The sequence below is a fragment of the Schistocerca serialis genome, chromosome 2 (genome assembly GCF_023864345.2).
Source record: "Schistocerca serialis cubense isolate TAMUIC-IGC-003099 chromosome 2, iqSchSeri2.2, whole genome shotgun sequence".
Lineage (NCBI taxonomy): Eukaryota > Metazoa > Arthropoda > Insecta > Orthoptera > Acrididae > Schistocerca > Schistocerca serialis.
The window spans coordinates 419,599,481-419,625,624 of NC_064639.1; the positions used below are offsets into that span (position 1 = coordinate 419,599,481).

Sequence of the window (26,144 nt, forward strand, 5' to 3'; positions counted from 1 at the left end):
TTAACAAGTTCTAATCAGTCAAATGATTCAGTATCCTACCATGTGTCACTTTCTCAAACACGTTTAAAAAGACTAGATGGAGTGAAGTATGCCTGTAATTAGAGGTAGGGCATTTATTTCCAGTTTTGTTGGTCATGGCATAACATAAGTTTATCACGAAATAAACATGTTTAAATGTACCTTATCTAAGCACATCAGGAAATATGCCCTGAGTCTTTGATTGACTATAAGATAGTTTAAGTGTAATCCAATCAAAATTTTAATATTATGGTAGAAACCACAGAAAAGTAGAATTACTACTTTTTACTGACTTGATCCATTTTGTAATCTTCTTAGGTGTATACCCTTTTATAATCATCCTACAAAATTTGTTTGCATATTTGCTATTTTTCTGTCAAATGCACTCAGCATACTGATAAAAAAAGGGGAAGAAGGCACCATCCTGTCACTGTGACTTCCATAATACTTATCTGCTTAAGAGGCTAAGTCCATCCATAGCAGAGGCATCATCCTATCATACGATAACTAGAAATGCACAACATTAAGTTGGAAATCACATGACCACAAGTTCTGCTATAACAGTTAAACTCATAGAAATACATAAGGGTAATAATCAGTGGATCTCTCTCATTTATGCAAGACTGTGCACAAGACACAAACCACAGTTAGTCAAGTTACTCTCCTATTTAAAGACTTCTTTTCCCCCAACTCACCTGGATGCCAGGAACAGAGAATGCAAGCTCCTTACAGCACAGATTGTCGCTTGACTATTGCCCAATACATACAATCAACTAATGGGGAGTGAAGCGTTTCAGATGAGGAGTAAGGTAAGTGAGCAACAAGAAACATCTTTTCCATGCAATGTTGGAACTGGATGCACTTTCGTCGTCATCAGCATTATGGATTAGGCCTGTGGACCTATTCATTCTACAAAGGAAATTTTTCTCCCAGCTGTTGAGATATCCTCCTACATTCCACAGTGTCATCCATCCGATTTTCTTAAGGGAGTCAAAGGTAAAGCCTGTGGTAGGCAATGAATATCTGTTTTTTCTCATTACAAGATAAAGTAAAAAATTATCCAACAGCAAAACACATAATGCACTTACAATAAAGCTATCACATTGCTACATGCAGTATTATTGTTGGTACAGCACAATGAATGGCTGTGGCAAGACACAAAATAATAGCGACTTGAAGGCTTCAACCATTCTCCAGTTCGGAGCATGGAAGACCCATGTGGGTGTGTAAAAAGATCTAGAGATTAAACTAAGGGAAATTTTTAATTTTGATTAGACATTTAACAGGTACCTTATCATAAATCAGCTTTTGTTCCTTGACACCAACATTTATTGAGTTTAACTCATTAACACTCTGATTTACTGTAGTACACTCCTTGCATAAATCCTTATTTTCCTTATTGGTTTCCGTTTTGGTTGGAGCTTTGGGACTCTTCTCCTTAGCAGTTATAAGAGATTTTACTCTAGTCTGCTCTATTGCTGACTGTATGACAGAGTGATCTGCAACAAACATTCCAATTTCCAAACAAGTCACATTGTTAAATAAATATATTTCTTCTTATTTTAATTAAAGAGTCAGTTTTCTATGTTCATTACTCCTTTACAATAATGCTAATTCTAGGGAGGGAATGAAATAAAATAACAGAAGGTAGCCAAGCAGCTGTAGCTGGCCGAAGCATGGCATATAGATAACATAACATTACAATGACAATTGACAACTGAAAAGGGTGAGAGTCACAACACAACACAGACACAAAAGGGCAAAGAGAGGGGGAAAGGAGAGAGAAAGGAAGAGGGGGGGGGGGGGGGGGAGGAGAGAAGAACTGGGGTGGAAAATAGCAAGAGAGGAAATGGTAAGGATAACGGTAAAGGAATGAGAAAGCAAATAACAAGGTTTGGGACAGGCGAATTGTCAGAATGGAGGCTGTGCTGGAGTGATAGTTCCACCTGCAAAGTTCGAAACAGCTATGGGACGAGTACTGATGCAGCTGTGGAAGCAAGAATGCAGGAAGATTAGGGTTTAATGTCTTGTTAATGATAAGTCTTTACAAATTGAATACAATCTCAGACAGTATAAGGTATAAGGAATGGGAAGGAAGCTGCCCGTGGGCTTTTTGAAGGAACCATCCCTTAAGCAACCTAAATCTGGATGACTGGATAGGAAATTGAATAACTTCATTCTAAATGACATTCAAGTGTCTTAACCAGTGTGCCACTTTGCTTGGAAGCTGCTACTGTTGATGTCACTGGTGTTGGGTGTGAAACAAACTTGTGGTTAGCCAGTTAGGTATAGTTGATGTACTCATAACAGTGAGCAGGTGAGACTCCACTCCCACTACCCCCCCCCCCCCCCCCCCCCACCGCCACCACCACCAAATTCCAGAAGCAGCAAGCAGCCTCTACATGCTGTGCTGTTTCATGAAGCTATACCAGCCCTACTGCAGTGTGCCTTTTAAATCAGTGACGATGAAATGCACTGACATGCTCAGGAGTGTTTATTTCTCACTAAAGGTAATAACAATACACAGAATGCGGGCATTAGGAATTAATACAGTCAACACAAGAACAGCACAATGACAGAATCTAAGTAAATCACTGCATGCAGTACTCAAGAATGGGTTGCATTAGCATTCTATACATGGTCTCCTTTATAGATGAGCTACACTTTCATAGAATTCTCCCAATAACTCTACTACTGACCTTACATGCTCATTCTATTTCATATCGCTTTTCAACATTATGCCTAGGTATCAAAATATTATGGGATTGTTTTTCCTAGTCATCTGTATTAACTTCCATTTTTCTACAATTACAGCAAGCAGCCATTCATCACACCAAATATATATTCTGTCTTAAGTCATCCTGTATCCTTCTACAGTCACTCAATGGCAACACTTTAATGTATGACACAGCATCATCAGCAATCAAAGGTTGCTGTCCATCCTAAATTCGGATCATTTATATACACGGAGAACAAGAGTAGTCCTCTCCTGATGACAATCTTGTCTCTGATGAAGACTCCCTCCAGGACAATGTACTCTGTACTACTACTTAAGAAGTCTTTGAGCCATTCACATATCTGGGAAGCTACTCCATATTTTTAGACCTTTGTTACAAGTCTGCAGTGGGGCACTTTGTCAAACACTTTCTGGAAATATAGGAATATGGTATTTGCCTATTACTTTACAGCCACGGCTTGCAGGATATTGTGTGAGAAAACAGCAAGGTGAGTTTCGCATGAGAAATGCTTTATAATTCTGTGCTGATTTGTGGAAAGAAGCTTTTCGATCCCAAGGAACTGTATTATATTCAGACTCAGAATGTGTTCAAGAATTCTGCAGCAAGCCAATGTTAATGAAATCGGTCCATAATTTTGAAGGTCTATTCTTTTACCCTTCTGTTAGACAGGAGCCGTCTACACTTTTTTACAGTCACTTGGGACTTTGCGCTGGGTCAGGGATTTGTGATAAATATAAGCTAAGTAAGAGGCCAACACCAAAGTGTATTCTCTGCAAAACTTAATTAGGATTCCATCTGGACCTGGCAGCTTGTTTCTTTTCAACTCTTTCTATTTCTATGTCTTTTGCACGGGAGTCTGTATAATTGTAAAATGATGGTATGTCTGTACAATTCTCCTGTACGGAAGATTTTTTTAAATGCAAAGTTTAAGACTTCATCTTTCCTTTTGCTGTCTTCTAAGTTTAGAACCTTAGCTCTCCTTTTGCTATCTCCTATTACCACACCAGACTTGTTGACGACTGACTAGACATAAGCCTTTGACCTGCTTAATGATCTTACATATGACCACTATTTTCTCAGGTTCCCAGCAAGATATTTCACACACGTATGACGGTAGAAGTAGTTGTATGCTTTGTGCATAAATTTTTTTATGGATGCATGAATTTCTACTAACTTTTGCCTGTTGACTTTTTGCATTCTTTTTTTGAACTGGGAGTCCAACAATCTTCACTTCCTCAGCATTTTTCATATTTTGTTATTAAACCATGGTGGATGATTTCTATCCTTAACCCACTTTCTCCACACTTACATCAACATAGCAAGATTTACAATCTGTTTAAACTTTGCCCATAATTCCTGTGTCCATCATATTGGTTCTAAATGATGTCCTTTCACTGTCTAAATAGGATGCCAACAATTGCTCATTTGCTCTTTCCAGCACAAAAACTGCTTATTTTCTTGATGACTCTATAAACTTTAATAACTATCATAACTACGATGACATCAGGGTCACTAATCCCTGTCTCTACACTAACATTGCTGGTAAGGTCAGGCCTGTTTGTATCCAAAAGGTCTAAAACATTTCCACTTCTGTGGCATGTCACATTAGCTTCTCACAATAGTTTTTGCAAAATGTGTTAAGAACTACTTCAAAAGACTGTGACTGTACCATTTACAATGAATGAATCTCTAGAAGTCTGAGTCTATAACAGGTAAATATTTCATAGCTTTCTACTTTGGGTTTCATTCAGATATCAGTTCCAAGCACAATTTGAACATGACAGTTTTTCTGAGGAATGACAAATTCAGTCTGATTTCGATCTGTGTGTGTTCATCACAGGACCTCAAATTATCATGTGCACCACGCAAGTACTGTGCTGCCCAGTTAGCTGTTTCCTCTGTGTAGTGCACCATTGAACTATCGAGAGGAATCGTACAATTTTCCAGCCCAGCCCACAATGTATGTCCACACCGAGTGTACACTGTACTTCTTCCCAGCCGTGGATGCTATTTACCTAAGGGGCTCCATAACTTACATACCAATGGAACTCTCGAGATCTAATAAACCCTTCCCACAAGTGACTGCTAAGATTCTGCTGAAGGAATGGCCACTTGTCAACTCACAGGGTGAATGGGTGACGCAAGACAGTCGGCCCCCACACTGACACACTGCCCTGGGCGACATGAATATGTTACACCCTGAGCTGCCGTATAAACATTAGCTCTCTGAACTCAAGTGTACAGCACACAGACAAGGAAATAAGACTACCAACTGGCTGCTCTACAATGTTCAGACTACCTGGCAGTGGCACAGTACTGCAGATGGTGTAAATGGACACTACCAAAACTACGGTATACACAAAACATATACAAGAAATATCCAGTGTCTCCATAAAAAAGGCCTAATATCAACTGCTAATGATCATGTTCTTTGTAATCTGCACTAACAGTCTGAGCTTGTGGATTTCCCCTGTGAGGTCATCACTGATACCTTTCAAAAGTTGCACCCGTTAACTCAATTTTGTTCTCGAAGAGGAGTCAGCATATAAAGATCTATTAATCACAAGTGTTGCAGTTATCCTTTAAAATCAAAAAATTGGGGTGTGGCCTACTTAAACATCACATATATACAACCCAGCTGCCTGTCACACACTCATTCATTTATTACCCACGTAGAAATATCGTTTACTCCTTCCACTTGTAACTATTTCTCCTGTTCTGAAATGCACAGTTCTCAATACTGTACACTCACAATGAATCCTGTATAATTCTACGAGTTGCCTGAGAACCATTCTTATTGAACTAAAGAAACTATTTTCTTCCATACTCTCACTTTTCTATCATCATAAATTTTAGAGATAATTAAACCAACTTTACTGTTCAAAATCACTACTGCTTCGAAAAACTAAGCTCAGAAAAAATTTAGTTTGTTCAAAAAAATATTTATAAAGGGTGAATCACAATTAATGATATTAACACATACAATTCAAAGTACAAAACACTAGAGGCAGAAAAGTCTAGTAACCATGGGCTCTGAAATGCATACCTAAAGAACTATGAACACCTTTTAATCTTCAATGCTGTGAAACCAACCTCTTCCACTGAAAGCTCTTTGCTTTCCATATTTTCTGAGGAGATATTATGGGCTAAACAAGAAAAAATGGTCTAGTAAAAATGGGCTCTAAAATATATAGCTTATGAGCCACACACTCTTGTTCAGTAGAACATGTGTGTTTCACAGTAGCAAAGGTGAAGAAGTGCTCATTTGTCTTCACGTAAATATTTTGAAGCCCATGTTTACAAGACTTTTTTGCCTTTAGGATTGAGTAATTTCAACTATATGAGTTTATGCCATTAACTATGATACACCATGTACATATTACTTTAATACATTAGCAATGCAATGAGAAGAACTTATTGTAAACACACAATTGACTACTGCCAATTCCATCATCTTCAGAAGAAGAGGAGAAGTAAGTTTTACCCCATGGATGATTGTTATTACAGTGGTAATCCTGCCAGTGCTAGTGGAACTGGAAGCTCAGTCTTTCAAACATGATCACCATGTGCTTAAAACTGGTGTGAAACGTTCTTGTGATTGTGTCAATAATCAAATAAAATTAGTCGATCACAATCTCCACAGACACAATGAAATTTTTCTAAGCACAGTTTCATTAGCATTTTTTTTTAACAAACTAGAGGTTGATGATGTTTATAGTGTTTTTTGTAAAGGTAAATTTCTGTCCGGAATGTCTGAGTTCACAACATAGAGGCAACAAACAACATAGCAGAAAAATGCAGTATAGAAAGACACACAACAATTTCAGTTGTGGTTGCTATGTGTTCGGACACAATAATTTTGAGTCTATACTAACTCTCCACAGTTGCAACTATAACATATATTAATCAACAACAGTTTTAGAACTGCATGCTTAACTAACTGACATGCAAAGATTTGTGCTGATTTTTGACCTCCAACTGACATCAGGAACTCCTAATTTTCAAAAGACATCATAACTGAGTAGCCCAGGACAGGGACTATATCAGTGACACTGAGGACTGTCTTGGTTAATTCTATTCATAAAAGTTTCTTTAGTTATCATCTGACCAGCACCATCAAGTTGAAGCAACATTAAAAAAAAACTTTCCTATCAATTACCTTTGCAAAAGCTTCAAGATTCTGTGACAAGTTATCTTTTAGAGGTTCTGCACTGCACTACTCCTTCCTTGTGATGCAGCATCAGGTAGACTAACTGCAAGGTTTCAGAAGAGAGTCTCCTGTCAGGTGTTGAATCACAGAACTTTAGTCCTTACTACCCCTAACCAATGCGAAACATACACTGCCTGCACTGGGAAAGAGGTGGAAGTATTCCTTCTGAATTTAATTGAAAACCACTTTTCAGTTGAAAAATATGTCATTTATACTTACACATACAATCAGGAAAAGGTGAACACTTACCTATACAGCACTGGTGCATGGCACACAGAAACATACAACAGGATACAATTAACATGAGCTTCCGAGCTCGAGCACATGCATTCACACACCCAAACACTCACACTTGCACTAGCAGTGTGTGTGTGTGTGTGTGTGTGTGTGTGTGTGTGTGCGTGCGCGATAATGTTAAGAGTTTTCTATTATGTGTTTCTGTGCACCACACACCAGTCCTCCACAGGTAAGTGGTTGCTTTTCCCCCTATTTTACAAAGCTTTTCATCCAGGAATTCTCATTTATACTTATTGTCAGTGCCTCTTTGATGACAAGAATACCAGAAACTATTAACACAACACAGCAGCTTTATCTGTCTGAATTCGAACACGTATGCTGTGTTCCACAGTTCTTGGATGTACTGCTGGATCCAATCATTGAAAGTCCATGATACTTCAGCAGATAATCATTCCATCATCATCAGTTGGTGCTGATGGCATGAAGTGTCTGCAGTGGGCTTGTGGTATTTATACCTGCTGGTGCAGAGTACAGGCCTCCTCGGCTCCATTCTGTGCTTGGTTGTGGCTTTGCATACAGCTGCAATGGTGTAGGGAAGAGTCTCATTAGCCTTCCATCTGTTGCCGCTGTCAGATCTCATATTCTGGTGCCAAATTTTTCTTTAATGGAGCTTATTATTGGCTCCAATGCCTTGCTCAGTTGGAAGCCAGTGTCCTGGTGATTAAATTATCTGGAACACGAATTTCAATTGCTTCTTTGAAAGTGCAGCCCCAAAATTTATCAGTGGTAGCCGGGACTTGCATTTGCCAGTAACTCATTCTTTGTTAATTTTCAGTGCAGTGGCATTTTACTGCAGACTTTTTGGGCTGAAGTAAGGGGGTGTGTTCTATACATTGATCCTCAGATGTGCAGATTATTTGTCCAATATAAGTTTTTTTCGCATTCATACAAAACTTAGTATACTCCTGCATTTTTGAGACACAGGTTATCTTTCACTGTATCTAATGAAGCTCAGGTTTTGAATGGCGGGCAAAAAACTGTCATTACGTTGCGTTTTCATATAATTCTGCCCGTTTTTAAAGCTAAATTGACAGCAAACAGCATGAAAACAGTCTTCTATCCTTTTTTCTGTATTTTTGTTTTTCTCCTGTTCTTAGGGCTCTCGTGTCAAAGAGCCATTTGAATCTGTTAGTTCCTGCATCCACTCTCATGGAGGGCAGACTTCACGTGCCACAGCTCTGCTGTCAGACTCTGTTCATCTGACATGAAGTATGCCCTGTGTACTAGAATACTGAACATGCTGGTCTTGTGCAAGGGATGGTGGCAGCTGAAGGCATGGAGATATAAATCTGGATGTGTTGGTTTACAGTATAAACTGTGGAAAGTGAGCCGTCAGGCCTACACAGAACTAGGATGCTGGGAAAATGAAGTTTGTCCTTTTCTATTTCCAAGTTAAACTGGAGGTTTTCATGAATGAAATTCAGATGTTCTATGAAATTCTGCGGTTTTTTCAGGTCCATGTGGCCAAATGACAAAAATGTCAGCACGCTGAAAGAAACAAACAGGTTTTAGTTCAGCAGTTTCTAGTGCTCTGTCCTAAAAAGTACTCCATGAGCAGGTTTGATACAGTTGGCAAGAGAGAGGGCCCATAACTACACCATCAGTCTGCTCACAGTATTGTCCATTGAAAACAAAATACATTGACAGCAGAAGATATCCAAAAAGCAGTGTTAGCTCAGGGATGAACTTCTCACTTAGTGTTACGGAATCTTCCAATGGGACTTGAGTAAAAAGAGAGACTACATCAAAGCTGAACATAATGATGGACTCCTGCAGCTTTAACTGTTGCAGCCAGCAAAGGAAATCATATGAGTTTCGTATATGATGTGTACACTTGCCGACTTGAAGACCCATCAGATAAGCTAGGTGCTCCACCAGGGGAAAAGTTGGTGCCCCCTGTTCCTCACTATTGGTCACACGTCTTCCTTGAGCATTTTTGGCAGGCCATAAAATTTGAGTGGTACAGCAGTGCACTAGTGAAGTCATCTGGGGACATCAGCGAAGAGCATCCCCATTCTTTAAAAGGGGAAAAGTGCTTTGCTAGACTTATCTGGTTGGATCTGCTGCCGTTTCCTGCTACACTGGATCAACTGGAAGATCTAGCATTTGCTGCTCATATTTCTTGCACTCAAGAGGAACTGTGGCATTGCCCTCAATGGCTGGAAGGACAATGATTTCTTTGTCATCTCTGAGGACAAGAAGTGCTGTTTTTTTGTTTTGGAGATGTTGATTGGTGGTGGAGAATTCGGCAGGTTACCCAATAAGTTGCCTCTTCAGTATTGCTTGGTACTCCTCAGAAAGCCTGCTCCACAGTGCCACAATCTTGGCTGTTGGAAGTGATGTAAGGTCTTGTGCCAATTTCAGCCTGGCACTGTCATCACCATGTCATCCACTGGCTTTCCCATGAGATTTATCACAGTACATCTGTTGGCTGCATCGTAACAAGTTCCATGTGAATGTGGAAAAACTTGTATTGTATAAATGATCTGCACAGGTAAAGACTGATGTACAGAATGCAAGTGCCACATCCCATTACTGCAGCCTAAAAAGTCTGCAATAGCAGGGCACTGCATTGAAAATGGACATACAATGAATTACCAGCAAACTAAAGTCCTGGCTACCACCGATAAATTTTGGGACTGTATTTTCAAAGAAGCAACTGAAATACATATGACTGATAGTTTAATCAACAGGTACACTGGCTTGCACCTGAGTGGGACATAGGCATCATTACAAACTCCTTTAAAGCAAAACCTTGCACCTGGACATAAGAGACGACAGGGATGGCAGGTGGAAGGCTAAGAAAAAATCCAAGAAAATAATATTATGAAAAGGAAAGTTGCTACTCACCATGTAGCAGAGATGCTGAGGCACAACAAAAAGACTGTCACAAATAATTTCACTTTATTTGTGATAGTCTTTTTGTTGTGGCTATCTGTGACTCAGCATATCCGCTATATGGTGAGTAGCAACTTTCATTTTCATAATACTGTTACATTTCATATTGGATTTTTCATTGTTTAATTATTCCCAGGAAAATGTACTTCATACAGTTACAAAGCCAACATAATGTTGCCGAGTGTCTTTGTGATAAATAATGTCACTGGGGTAGCAACCAGATCGCAAACTACCCATTATTTCATCAAATTAAAATCTTGTTTACCTTCTCTTATAGGTTATAATGATTCCGTATCAGTGTTTAGGAGGCATTTTGGTATGGGTGACACGCTATTAGTAAGTCTACTCTCAAATTTATGCTGTCATAGATGATAAACGAAAGTGTCTTGCATCCCTCATTTACCTTGTAAATCTGTTAACAGTCATAGCTATTAAACAGGAAAAAGGGTTTGAGTTTAACTTCATGACAACATCAAGGTCATTAAAGAGACCAACTTGCACAGTTGAATAAGGGTGGAAAGGGAATTAGCCACAGCCTTGCTGGAACATCCATCTTGCCTTCTGACATAAATGATTTAAAGAAATCACAGAAAACTTAGGGCTGAAATATTCTCCATCTCTCTTGGCCTTGGAGCTTGAGCACCTTCAGTTACATTGTCTAATGTGGTATTACTCTTGAGAGCTTCTTGCAGTCTTCATTGCTGTGGCGCTCTTACCTGCTCCACCTGGTTGAGTTACAGCTTAGACAGTATGGTTGGACATCTACACAGGTAATGATACGGTTCAAGTATTGGTAATAAAGAACATGATAAGAACAAAAATACTATTTCCAATTAGAGTAGAATAATGTATTATACCTGTAGTAGATGTTAGATACGGAATAGGAACTTTGAAACAGAGAGATTTATGAGCTGTTATAATGCAAAATAACACATGGAAAAATTTCTGGTTGTGGATGCTACGTCACTGGTACTTACAGGTTTTTTCTGCAGTATGTCACATATAAAGTTATCTAGACTTACAAATCTAGCACTTTAAGAATATTATGACACTGAATTAAAGAACCTTTTAAACGATATTCGCATTAAAAGTGATCAATATAATTTCACTTTAGAGGAAAGCAAATATCGAGGACCTTTTACCACACCCTATGACAGCATGAGGAGACATCAGAGCAAGTCAACAAGAAATATATAACTACCTTCCCACAACTAAAGGTGTCACAGTAAGATGCAGACCTGTAAACTGCTAATTACAAGAAGAAACATGTTCTGACTTGGGATTCACATTTCACTATTAACAAATGGAGGACAGAGAGATTTTTGCCACAACAGTTTTCCTGTAGAGACACATAATATTCAGTATGGAATGTAAAACAGTATCAATTAATAGAAACTGACAAAGACTATTAACAAAAATTCTACTTTGTAACCTGTTATGGAGCAAATGTAATGAAGCCATTTGAACATTACAAGCAACTCATAGATTTATTAGCAGCAACCATGCACATGAAATACAGGAAAATGTAATTCATCAAAGTCAATTCAACAATTACATTGAAACAGAAAAAATAAAATTTAGCTCAAGTTCTTTGTCTGACAGAAAGCCAATCATAATTTTTCTAGTCAATGGAATTAATCTAGAGCAGCAGGTCTATTTAGAATGTGATCTATTAAATTTTAGGTGTGTACCCACAGAACTCCTACTTCTTCTCCTAATATTTTAGTAGTATACCTTCCAGCCATCTTCAGAGTGAGCCAACAGACTGACACCACAGCACTCAGTGCCCTTTTAAATCTGTGGAACACACTACTGCTCATGCGGCCAATAGATATGCAAGACACTGACTGGTAGCAAAGACATAGCATAAACTGAAACTGTGCTTGTGCAATTGATTTATGCTGCAAGACAGACGTAACAACAAAAATAATCAATTTTTTACAATATAATGTACTTGAATAGATCAAAAATCTCCTTACCAAGCAGCAGCAAAACAACACACGTAGACAAGATTTTACATATGCAAGCTTTTGGAGCAAATGGATTCTTCCTCTGGCAGAAGGGTTGAAAGGAAAGGAAGAGCGACGAAGGAAAAGGACTGGAGAGGTTTAAGATAAGGGGTACAGTTCACAAAAGTCACCCAGAATCCCAGGTCAGGGGAGGCTTAACGGACAGGATGAGACCTGGGGACCTGGATGACTTTCCCAAACTCTACCACTTTTCCTAAACCTCTCCAGTCCTTTTCCTTCACCCCTCTTCCTTCCCCTTCAAGCCTCCTGCCAGAGGAAGGAGCCACTGGTTCCAAAAGCTTGCATATGTAAAACCTTTTCTATATGTGTGCTGTCCTGCCACCGCTTGGTGAGTAGATGATATATCATTTTAGCTGCACTGTAGTGATGTCTCTCCGAGTTCATTAAAAAAAGTTCTGGATTCTGTGGTTTTCCCAAGCTGAAACCAATATCACAATTGCTTAACTCCTTCTGGAATTTACAGTTATATTTACTCACTCACTTTACAAATAGTACATTCAAAATTTGGCATCAAATTTCAGTCATCAGTTACCAGCATGGCTCCTCATGCAGCAACAGTCTACAAACAAGACGGCTGCAAAAGTTTGGTGTTTTGGCATGGTGACTTAAATATGTTCTGCCACACATGCCAGAAATATGAAATGCTCAGGGTAGGTGAAGTGTTCGAGAATTTTTTAAATTCAACTTATTTGACCTGTAACTGTCTAGAACACACTTAGGAAAAGGAAGAAAGAATGAGGTAAAATAAACATTAATCTTTTAGAATTTCAATGAAGCATGTGCATGCCAATTAAAACAATGCAAAAACTTTTAAACTAATCTGATTCTGAAATCTGACAACTTGATGTTCTGTAAGACTGAGGTTTACATGATCTCCTGCAAGTGTGGCCTCTGCTACATTGGACAGGAAACTCATATAGCCTATGAAAAATGCAAGCATGATATGGTTGGGAAATTTCTTGAAAATGCAGATCTCTATTCAACTCACACTCCTCCTCAACAGGAGTCCACCTTGACTCACTGTCATTAATCAGAGTGTGTTAGCTACTTTGCTGTGCAAGGTTGGGAGTTATATCCTCAAGAACATTATATTTGAACACATTTGGTGCTAAAGCTGAAACATCACATTCAATAACAGCCTTTTTTCCCTCAGTTGAATAACTAATTCATACTGTATTTATTGTTTCCTCTTCCCTATTACCTTTATTTTTGTAATGGCATAATGCTACCTGCTGTTTACTTGTCTTATCCACAGGTCTGTGCAGAAGTGAAATCTGGTATGGTTAATGCTATAGAAATATCAGGGTTTAATGTCCCCTGATGATGAGGTCATTGAAGCACAGGGTTGGATATAATGGTTAGGGGAAACCAGTTGGTCTTGTGCTTTCCAAAAGATCTATCCTAGTATTCACCTTAACTTAGAAAAATCACAAGAAACCTAAACCAGCATTGAGATTTGAATCCCAGTCCTCCCAAACACAAGCCCAGTGTACTGATCACTGTGTTCGGTTAATGTGGTTAATAATTTATCACTAATAAGCATATACAGGGTGCACAACAACTTAAGGGTTAAATTTCCAAATGTCAAAAGGTTCATAAACGAAGCACTTCCAAGATAAGGAGTTAATGATCAAACAAGAATATTTCATTTTTTATTGACATAAACAGCACAAGGTCACAGTAATTACTCAAAGTGATGACTGCCAGTCTCAACATAGGCTTTACAACATAATCCCCAGAGAATAGAATTTCTGTGTTCAAAATTCATTAGCTCTGTAACTTGCACAACAAGTGGCTTATTAACGAATCTTCTCCTACACAATCTAACACCATCTTTCCAAGTTGTATGGTGCAAACAACATTGTCAAGAAACTTCCGAAGTTTTCTGTGGTTGGAATACCCAGTGGCGCACAAGTTTCAGTCACACAGATAAATTCTTACAATTAGGATGATACATGTTGCAAAACATTTCTCTGCACATTTGCTTGCTTCCTGGGCACTACATTCTGCTGTGTTATACAGTAAATACATGTCTGTATGTTCTTGTAACAAGTATTGCTCCATCTTCAACACCCTATCATGATCTATACACAGTGCTTAATGACACTATGGATACATCATAAACAACTGTTTATTGGTTTCTAAGGCAGCAACACCTATGTTCACGCAGAAGGCAGTTAGCTGTGATTAAATATAAGCAGTTTACAAACACGTTCCTCATTCAAGACATAAATCCTCCTGCAATATTTATTTCTGACCATTGGTTTCTCATCACAGAACACTCAATTAAGCATCATCTACCACTTGCATAATTTTTACTCTTAAGATATGGGGTATACTGCTTGTAGTAAGCAAAGTTTCTTAACTTACCTACTGTAACACTTGGTTCACATACAAAATGCAAGACCTTCTCTTTGTCTCCACCTTTAAGAACAACTTTTATTACTTTTAGAAAGCCATCATTGCTTAATTTGGAGAGCAGCCGCATCAGTGATTTCTTATCAATTCTCACATTATAGCCTTCTCGGTCTTCTTCTTCACTGATCAGCTGTAATTTATCAAATTCCAAATGTAGTATGTGTATCCTGATTAATTATTGTACAAGCATCTGATGGAGAAAACATTTTACCTTCATCAATTTTGTCAAATCTTCAATGACTTTCTGGGATTTAATACTTTCAATTATCAAATTAGCCCGTTTCAGCAGACGGTATGTTACACATGTAGTATCCTTCACTTGGTGAGCAAAATAACTCTTTAGATCTTCTAGATTTTCGTCAAATCCCCTATAAACACAGAAAAACAAAAATGCTGTCAGAGACGCAACAGCAAAAAACATTAACGTTCAAAATATAAAAGATCAGTATGGAATAGCAGAGACAAAAGGTGGACAAATTCATTCTTGACAAAACATGGACAGAAAGAATAGTGTCTCAGCACTTTTTTACGAGGGTTGACTGAAAAGTAATGCATCCACCTTCGTAACTCTTCAACAGTTGGCAGCATTGGTATGTGGCAGGTACTGGCTTATTTCGTAGCCTCCTCTCTACAGCTCAAGTTGGTAGGAAGCCTTAGCATTGAACGGTTGTGTTGTTACAGTGTAAAGTATGGAACCCTGCACAGACAGTCAGTCAATGCGATTTAAGCAACGTGCACTCATTGAATTCTTGACAGCAGAAGGTGTCATCCCAAAGGAGATTCATCAGAGAATGAAAGCAGTTTATGTTGATTGTGTTGATGTTTTTATTTTTTTTTTATTTTTTTTTATTTTATTTATCTCTTGTTCCGGTGATCCATGTTGTGACAGTATCACAGGATATGGAACGTGTCAATTTTACAAGCTTTTGGCCAGAATTTATGGTAATACATAAAACAAAACAAAAACAGTAAACAGTAACTTAGGTCCCACTACAAAAAAATACATTTTAGATATAGATAGAGATTACAAAACAAAAAACAGTGAACAGTAACTTAGGTCCCACTACAAAAATACATTTTAGAGAGAGATAAAGATTACAAAATAATAAGTGTTACAAAGAAATAAATATTGTGAGTACTGTGCGTCACTGGGCAAGGAAGTTTAAAGATGTTTAGGCGGGACCATCTGACCTGCGTGACAAACAAAAAGTTGGATGTCTTGTGGAGTTGGACGTCCTGTCACAGAAACCACAGAGTTTCACAAGCAAAATGTTGACATTGATTCAGGACGATCGTCGTATCACTCAGAGAGGAACTGCAATCACAATTGGCATTTCACAAGAATGTGTGGGGTCACATTATTGCTTTGCTTGGATATCGGAAGATCTGTGCATGAAAGGTATCCCGGATGTTGACTGCTGAAATGAAAGCACACAGACTTGAAATTTCCCAGGAACTCCTCTCACATTACGAGAATGAAGGTGAGGCCTTTCTTCATTCAAATGTGACAGGAGATGAAATGTGGGTAAACCATTATGACAGAACTGTGAGACTGTGGCTGTGGGAACAGAATGTCAACTTCTTCTGTGACGGCTTCAGAAACCTTGTTCATCATTGGCAGAAATGTATCCAACTGGCTGGTGATTATGTGGAAAAGTGAATATTGATAATTAAAGATCACACTCTAAGGATTATTTCTGCATTTGATTTATTAAAATATTTCCATCTAAACCCAATTAACGAAGGTGGAGGCTCAAATGGCTCTGAGCACTATGGGACTTAACATCTGTGGTCATCAGTCCCCTAGAACTTAAGAACTACTTAAACCTAACTAACCTAAGGACATCACACACATCCATGCCCGAGGCAGCATTCGAACCTGCGACCGTAGCGGCCATGCAGTTCCAGACTGAAGCGCCTAGAACCACATGGCCACACCGGCCAACCGAAGGTGGAGGCATTACTTTTCATTCAACCCTCGTAAATTTAGTGTCATACTGATGAAGTATTTCCTTACTGTACATACCTTGGTAAATGTCTGACTGCAGTGGACTCTGTGATCTCAGTGACAATGCCATTGTCAGATACTGTTTTCCTGGTCACTACTGTATTATCTTCCTTACTCGGCGTTAGTTCTGAAGTCAGGAATGAGACTGAACTTTCAGATGGGAATGTTTGTCCTGTACACAGTGGACTTCCCGGTGCAGGACTTGAAGTGGAGGTATGTGGTAATGTACAACCTGAAATCAAATTCTGTGTTTCTTCTGTACAATCAAGCTTCTCAGAAGAAACAGTTCCTTCTTGAGAAGTTGGCAATGATGATAGCTGTAATTCTAAGGATGTGTTCTGTTCTGTACAGTTTACAGATGAATTGCTATTTACAGAATGGCATGAAATCTCCTGAGTTGTTTGTGGTGTGTCAGAAGATGCCATATCTGAACTTTCTTTTGAAAATGAAGATGGTGCCTGAACAGGAGATTCCAGAGATGAAGGTATTCCAAAATTAGGTACAGGCACTTCATTTTTTTTGGCAACTGAAATTTGTATGTTTCTATCAGTATCCTTTACGGGCTCCTGCTTAACACGGGATTTCTTTTGTCTCTTGGATTGAGGAGTAACTTCAAATGTTTTACACTTTCTCTTTCTCATACTCTCAAAGTTACGGACTGTTTCAGCATTTGACTTGTCTCCACCTTCACTTGTGAGTGCCAGCATTCTCTCTTTCTCTCTATTGAACTGCAAGTTCATTTCACACTGTCGCTCAAATATTTTTGCCATAAACCTATGAGAAAAAAGCATGTTATCAGGTAATATTAGAAAATAATTTAGATCTATCCTGGTTAATCACCAGTAAAACAACAATAAGTGAAGTATATTACATTTCTACTGTATACAGGCTGTTTACAAATTAGTTAAACAAAAGTAACCTTTAATTGTGAAAAAGATAAATAACTTACAGAAATGTTTGATATGACACTAAATGCAGTATACCTTCAAGTTTTATTTACAAATGTTCAATGTGACTACTTTTTGTAAGACTGCTGAACATGTTCAGTTGCTGTGTAACAGACTGCTGGCTGACCCTGACCTGGCGGCCGATGTGATACACAACCAGTTTCGGTGAAATGATTGTACCAATCAATGAAAGCTTGTCTTTGAGGTGGTAACTTGTGGTACTTAGCCCTGAATTGCCTCTGAACTGTAGCAGCAGATTTGGATTCATGAAACCATAAATAACACTGCACACACTATGCATCTTTACATGACACCATGACGGCTGCTAGAATAACTCATTTGCACATGCCACCTACTGGAAACATCAGTAACTAATAGCTTTAAGTGGGAGTAAAACTTGAAGATATAATGCATTCAGTACAGTATCAAACATTTCTGTAACTTATTTACCCTTCCCATAGTTAAAGATTGCTTTTGCGTAGCTAATTTATAAACAATGTCTATAGTAACTAGCAAACCCAACAATGCTTCACAACTGCTGAATATTTATGAGAAACAGATGTGCATTCTAAATTGCTTCCTCTATTTTCTACCCACCTCCCCCCTTCACTGTCCAGCATTTCCTGCCCCTCCCCTCCCTCTCTCTCTGCATCACCTCTTCCCCCCTCTCTGTCCATTCTCTCCTCTTCCCCTCTCTGCATCCATTCCCTCCGCCCTCTCTGTCAATGTCCTCCCTCGCCTCTCTGTCCTCTTACCATTCCCTCTGCCCTTGTGCCTTGTTTCTTATTATTGCAAATGAAAGCTTTATGAAAACTGAACAGACTTAAAATGAATGGGTAAACTGAATGGGACCATTGATACAAAGGGCATGAGAGAGACCTCTCCCAGCTGCAAGATCTGTGAGGGCAATAGTTTCAATGTCAGTACTTCACACACATTTAATGGGTAGCATTACAAAATATTGGATGATTCTGATTCCATAGTAAAATTATAATCATAACCTGATAAGTTGTAAATACACGTTTCCTGAAAACTGACAGCAAAGAAAGAAACAAAATGACACTTTGCTGTGTATACAATTTTTGAATGAAATTAAATGTAAGGAGAAAGAATATATACATGAGAAACTATTTGTCTAAAGGTTTACACATGTCTTCCTATCTAGCTGAAACTGACTGCAAGAAAGATAACGAAACTTCATATTTTCACAGTACAGCATTTTCTTTCTAACAGTCAGTTTTAACAGAAAATGTGTACACTGTCATCTAACAAAATATATAGGCTATGTCCGCTTGAATATTTACTAGTGTATTACATAAAAATTTGAAGTAAACCTGTCCACAACTTTGAATTTTTGCTAACAATGTTTCCCATTTCTGTGTTAAATATATATTTATATGTTAAGTTCATTAAAAAATATAAAGCCTATGTCCATCCAAATATTTTTTAGAGTCTCATGTAAAAATTTGATGTAAACCAGTCAAGCACTTTTTGACACTTTTGGTAGCAACGTTTTTCCTGTATATATTTCCTATACATTTCTACATTATATTTATTAAAATATGCTGCCTATGTCCATCTGAATGTTCATCAGAGTATCGTGTAAAAATTTAAAGTAAATTTTTGAGATTTTTGGTAACAATTACAGATGATTTGTCTTTATATAAATAGTACAGATATAGATTATCACTATTAGTCCAATGATATCTGTCAGTCGTTTGGCAGTACTGACAGGCCACAATACTGAGTTAATTACAATGAACCAATGTACATTTAAAAACAATTTAGCTTGGGGTTGCAGGGGTCAGTCTCAGACTATAAATTGAAAAGTCCAAGATTCAATCTCCACTTGATCTGCATACATCTTTCTGCCGGGAAATATAATTAACAATACATTCATTATGGCCTCATATATGTAGAATGATCAGATTATACTATAGATGAGATTTTACACTGAACTAGAAAACCCCAACAGCTCACTGTGTGACTCAGGTCAGAGAAAGGAAAGGGTATACCACATTCAAAATGACTACACCTAGCGCCGCAGTGTAGATTTCGAACAAACCTTTGGGCCAAGAACAGCTTTACTTTTAGCAAAAAAGAAAATTTCCTATTCAGACTGGTTCCCACTTCATGAAATCAGTGACAATACTTACGATACGAGGCCTCTGGTTTGGAGCCGAGAGGAGGGTCTCAACCAAAGGCTTTGTCGACTCTGTGATGGTCTCCGCTGCACACTTCTAGACCTGCATTAAAGTATGGGGATTTGTAGGATTCCTCTTGATATGTTAAGGGTTCACTACACAAAGAAAACAGCCACTCCAGTACCACAGTAGTTGTGGAGTGCACATGAGGGTTTTTTAGCCTAGGCAGTAGTCCAAGGTTCTCTGATGAACACTCGCCAGGCAATATGTAGCAAGGAAAGTCAAATGGCATTCAGAATAAAAACACATTGACTGCCATAATATTATTAGTGAACTGTTGAAGTATTCGTAATAAAGTTCCCAAATTATTCTTGGGACCGAGACCTGGCTGAAACCAAAAGTGGAAAGCTATGAGATATTTAGCAAGTTGTGGAACGTTTATTGGAAAGGCGGATTAGAGGCCATAGGAGTGGGAGTTTTCATTGCAATTGACAAAAATAGTTTCTCTAGCAAGGTCGAAGTAGAGTGTGACATTGAAGTTATTTGGCTGCTTATAACAGTGAAACCAAGTTAACTGTTGGATATTTTTACCGGCCACCCAATTCATACAGTCATGCAAAATACTTTTGAACATGTTTTCTGAAAATTGTCTTGAGCAGGTAACTTAGCAGCCCACACGCTATGGAAATATCTTTGAGCTTGCAGCAACAAACAAGCCAGACATTATCGACAATGTCAGTATAGAAATGGGGATTAGCAATCATGATGTCATTGTAGCAACTATGACTACAAAAGTTAATAAATCAGTCAAGGAGACTACGAGAATTTTTCTGCTAGATAGAGTAGACTAGCAGTTATTAGCATCTCACTTAGATAGTTCACTGGCATCACTTAGTTCCAGTAAGATAGATGTAGAGGAATTAGGGCAGAGTTTAAGCAGACTGTAAATCGTGGTCTGAGGAGTTATGTGCCAAGTACGTGGATAAAGGGTGGAAAAGAACCACCATGGTTTAACAACAAAATTTACTGAAAAAGCAGAGACTGTTGTACTCTCAGTTCAAAAGGGAACGCACAAATGATGAAAAGTGAAGTTTAGTAGAGATTCTTGTGCCTGTGGAAACACCTATGCGCAATGCATACAACACTGTCATGCCTTGACAAAAGATCTGGCAGAGAATCCCGAGAAATTCTGGTCTTATGTAAAATCACTAAGTGGATCTAAGGCTTCCACTCAGTACCTTGTGGACCAGTCTGGTGTGGCTGGTGCAGACAGCAAAACAAAAGCCGAAGCTTTAAGTTTCATGTTTAAGAAATTGCTCACACAGGAAAATCGTACAAACGTATTGTCATCTGACCATCAGACAGACCCCATATGGACAACACAGTAAATAAGCATCAATGGCATAGAGAAACAACTGAAAGATTTGAAGGTAAATAAGTCACCAGGTCTGGGTGGAATCCCAGTTTGATTTTACAAAGAATACTTACAGCATTGGCCCCCTTACCTAGCTTGCATTTATCGTGGATCTCTCACCCAGCACAAAGTCACAAGTGAATGGAAAAAGTACATGTGACTACAGTATATACGAAGTGTAAAAAAATGGACCTGCAAAATTACAGATCAATATCCTTAACTTGCTGCAGAATCCTTGAACCTATTCTCAGTTTGAATATAATAAACTTTCTCTAGACTGAGAAGCTTATGTCCACAAAACAGCATGGTTTTAGAAAGCATTGCTTGTGCGAAACACAGCTTGCCCTTCTCCCACATGATATATATTGTGAACTATGGATGAAGGGCAACAGGCAGATTGCATATTTCTGGAAAGCATTTGACATAGTCCCCCATTGCAGGCTGTTACCATATGTACAAGCATATTAAATAAGTTCATAAAGTTCACAGCTATATAAATAACAGAACCCAGTATGTTGTCCTTGGCGGTGAGTGTTCATCAGAGACAAGTGCATTGTCAGGAGTGCCCCAGGGAAGTGTGATAGGACGACTGTTGTTCTCTACGTACATAAATGATTTGGCAGACAGGGTGGGCAGAAATCTGCGATTGTTTGCTGATGATGACATGGTGTATGGTAAGGCATCGAAGTTGAGAGATGATGATGTTTGGTTTGTGGATTGCTCAACTGCGTGGTCATCAGTGCCTGTACAAAGTCCAAATGTTTTACACAGTCCAATTTTTACACAGTACAATCTAACCACTGTCACAAATGATGATGATGAAATGATGAGGACAACATAAACACCTAGACCCCGGGCAGAGAAAATCTCCAACCCGGACGGGAATCAATCCCAGGACCCTGTGATACAGAGGCAGCAATGCTAGCCACTAGACCACGAACTGCAGACATCGAAGTTGAATGACTGTAGTAAGATACAAGATGACTGACACAATATTTCCAGTTGGTATGATGAACTGCAGCTAGCCCTGAATGTGAAAAAATGTAAGTTAATATGGATGAGTAGGGTAAAGATCGGATATAGTATTATTAGAGCCCTGCTTGACACCATCAAGTCATTTAAATATCTGGGCGTAATGTTGCAAAGCAATAGGAGATGGAACAAGCATGTGAGAACTGTTGTAGGGAAGGTGAATGGTCAACTTTGCTTTACTGGGAGAATTTTAGGAAAGAGTGTTCACTTGTAAAGGAAGCCATATGCAGGATACTGCTGTGACCTATTCTTGAGTTCTGCTCGAGTATTTGGGAACTGTATCAGGTTGTATTGAAGGAAGACATTGAAGCAATTCCAAGGCGAGCTGCTAGATTTGTTACTGATAGGTTTGAACAACATGTAAGTGTTACGGATATGCTTCAGGAACTCAAATGGGAATCCCTGGAGGGAAACACTATTGAGAAAATTTAGAGAAGCTGCATTTGAAGCTGAGTGTTGAACTATTCTACTGCTGCCAACATACACTGGGTGTAAGGACCACATAAGATAAGATATGAAAATTTGGGGCTCATATGGAGGCATATAGACAGTCATTTTCCCCTTGCTCCATTTGTGCTTGGGACAGGAAAGGAAATGACTAGTAGTGGTGCAGGGTACTCTCCGTCACGTGTCATACGGTGGCTTGCGGAGTATCTATGTAGATGTACTTGTAGATGGATGCCACCAATTAACTGACAAGCAACATTAAGTAACTTCTATATTTTTGCCTCTTTTTTATGTTGTAGGCTGAGTAGTAAGATGAAATAATATTTCTTTTTCATAGTCACAAATGCATCTTACGGCTTACTCAACAAATAATTCCCATTTGGTTTAGTACATTTTATTTGCATTGTATTCAAATATTTGAAGTATGTTTACACACATACATTCATGCTTGAAATATGAAGTAATACACCAGTAGAGAGAAGCAGCTACTACAAATCCTTCAATACACTGCACTAATTACTAATAGTATCTGTGACAAGAGAAAAATATCTGCCTTACAAACCATTAAAATAGGCCAACTACAGTAGATATAACAAATATATACATTTTAAAAAACTATTTTATTTTCATAGCTTAAAATTTTCTTTGTATGTCCTTTGTCAGTAGAAATGGAAATAATGAACAATGAAACACTATGACAGAGCAAAGGAAAAGTCACTCCAAAACCTGAGGCACTGGACACTCATAATGCATGTACAGTAACTGTTTGTAACAACTGAGTAAAGGCCACTATTCATAGTAATCAGCAGTAACATATTACAACTAAATACAAAAAAAATCGCAGGTTGCAGAAGGAGAAGCCTCTTTCCTGCACTCGTGTACATGTAAGGCTTTTTAACAAGCACCAGTACTGTCGGATTGAACAAGAGCAGCACTCTGGAGTGGGGCAGGGAAAGTGGAGGAATAGTAGGGTATGGGCTGGGGGAAAGAAGAGCCCCCTCTGGCAGAGCATGCACGGACTAGAAGGTAGCAGGACAAGTTGGCCAACAGATGCAGTGTTGGGAGGCTGTGGGGCAGGGAGGTGGGAAAGGAGGGGGAGGGTGGTGGAGGACAGGAGCAAAGAGGACAAAAACTGATGGGTGTCTTGACATCGAGTGGTGCACAATGAGGCTGAGGAGACATGAAATAGGAGGAGATAATAGGACAGGGGGATTGGAAACTGTTGGGTGGAGGCAGTGGGGACAGCAGGTTATTGAAGGTTGAAGCCAGGATAATTTCACGAGTGGAGAGTGTGTTGTAAGAGTAACTCCCATCTGTGCAATCCAGAAAAGCTGGTGATGCTGGGAAGGATCTAGATGGATCTGGTTGTAAATCAGCCATTAAAATCAAGCATGTTATGCTCAGCTGCATGTTGTGCCACATGGTGGTTCACTTTGCTCTTGGCCACAGTTTGGCGGTGGCCATTTATCCTGGTGGACAGCTGGTTGGTAGTCATACCAATATAAAAAGCTGTGCAATGATTGCAGCAGAGCTGGTATGTAGCATGGCTGCTTTCACAGGTGACCCCATTCTGACACAGCACATAAGCTTGTGACAGGACTGCAGTAGGAAGTGCTGGGTGAGTCAACTGAGTTGGTCTCACACCTGGGCCTTTCACAGGGATGACACCTGAGGAGAGGAGCTGGGACTGGGAGTTGTGTAGGCATGGACTAGGATTCTGTGTAGGTTTGGTGGAAGATAAGAACACCACTTTGGGATGGGTGGGAAGGATCTTTGATATGGCATGATGATAGATAATCAAAGCCCTGACAAAGGATGTAGTTCAGTTGTTCCAGTCCAGGGTGGTACTACATGATGAGAGAGGCAATCCTTTGTAGCTGGTTCATGTGTGTCGTGGGACAATTGAGAGTGCGAGGCAATATGGTATGGGAAATCTGTTTGCAGACTAGGTCTGCGGGGGATAGCGCTTGTCTGCGAAGTCCTTGTGCGACCACCAGCACACTGGGCAAGGGAGTTCTTTTCACTGCAGATACACTGTCACTGGGTGGCAACACTGTATGGGAGGGATTTGAGATTTTTTGATGTGGATGGAATGGTAGCTATCAAAATGCAGGTACTGTTGGTGGTTGGTGGATTTAATGTGGACAGAGGTGTGGATAGAAATATCAGAGAAGAGGAGGAGGTCAATGTCCAGGAAGATGGAACACAGAATTGAGGATGACAAGGTGAAGCGAGTTGGGGAGAAGGTGTTGAGGTTATGAAGGAATAAGGACAGGGTGTCTTGGCCCTCAGTCTGGATCAAGAAGATATTATCATCCCAGAACCACCTTTGCTCCCTTTGCAAGATACTGCTACTATGCAATCCCTACTATAGACATCACATCTCTCAAATTGAATCCTTTGCTCTCCAGCAACTTCAAGAGCATTCCAGCCACCAGTGCCATAACGTATACAACCTGCAGACATCCTATACGCACCTTGGGGCACCACTATCTAACTCCTAGCTTATTCAGTGTGCCTCCTTGTTACCCACTCATAGCACTCGGACAATGCCTGCCTAACCTTTTCAACTTGCCACACCCCCAAAGCATGCTACCAAAACTCCACTAAATCCAGAGCTGAAACAATTCTGGAACACTGTTGTTAACTTTTCCACCAAATTCCTCGTACCCATAGAAGTTTCAGTCCTATCCAAAGGCTCCACCATCACCCTACACCCAAATTTAACCATGCTGGACTTTTCAAAGACCTACTCTCTTTATCCCAATCCTTGCCATGGAAACACTTCTCAGCCACTAATCTCTCTAATCAAGGCCAACCTAGTCCCAGCAATGAACCCTGCCTCTCGTAGTTCATACAACCTTCCAAACATGAAGAAGTTATGAATTGAACTCAGGACACTGGCACAGAGACTGGTGGCAGAAACTTTATGGTACTACCTGTCTCCCCTTGCCAGCTACTTACTGGCAGTGAAAATTTCATTCACCCCCGAGATTCGAACCAGTTTACCTCTGGTTCGAATGCCACTGCACAGGCATGCGTAAGCAGTCTCACCCATGGAGGTGGGTGCCTCACAAGCCATAATAGTGCAAAGGACCTAGATGTGAGGGCTGTCCACCCCCCCCCCCCCCCCCACTCTACGCACTACGTACTCCAATTCTGTCATAGGCATCTCCTACCTCATCAAAGGCTGGGCCACCTGTGAAAGCAGATGTGAGATGTAGCAGCTTAGTTGCTGCCACTGTGCCACTTTCTACATGGGCATAACAACTAGGAAGTTGTCTGTCCACACGAATGGCCACCACCAAATGGTGGCCAACACGCAGCTGGACAACCCAATTCCTCAATATGCCACCCAATATGATGTGTTTCACTTTGATGGCCACTTTACAGACTGTGGCATCTGGATACTTCCTACCAACTCCAGATTTTCTGAATTGCACAGATGTAAACTCTCCCTACAACATGTCCTTTGTTTTCAGAGCTCCCCTGGCCTAAATATTTGCTACACCCTTCCTCACATCTACCTATCCCCTTCTTTAC

The 26,144-nt window shown here is 39.5% G+C and overlaps 1 protein-coding gene across 1 annotated transcript in view; it reads right to left on the minus strand.

The window, feature by feature from the left end:
* Nucleotides 1–26,144, minus strand: part of LOC126457273 (general transcription factor 3C polypeptide 1) — a 368,859-nt gene that overhangs the window by 220,952 nt on the left and 121,763 nt on the right. The window contains exons 9-12 of the mRNA XM_050093437.1: nt 16,636–17,391; nt 14,821–14,977; nt 14,562–14,739; nt 1,309–1,517 (exon numbers count right to left, since the gene is read on the minus strand). Of these exons, the coding sequence (XP_049949394.1) occupies nt 1,309–1,517; nt 14,562–14,739; nt 14,821–14,977; nt 16,636–17,391 (1,300 nt within the window). The remainder of the gene's footprint in view (nt 1–1,308; nt 1,518–14,561; nt 14,740–14,820; nt 14,978–16,635; nt 17,392–26,144) is intronic.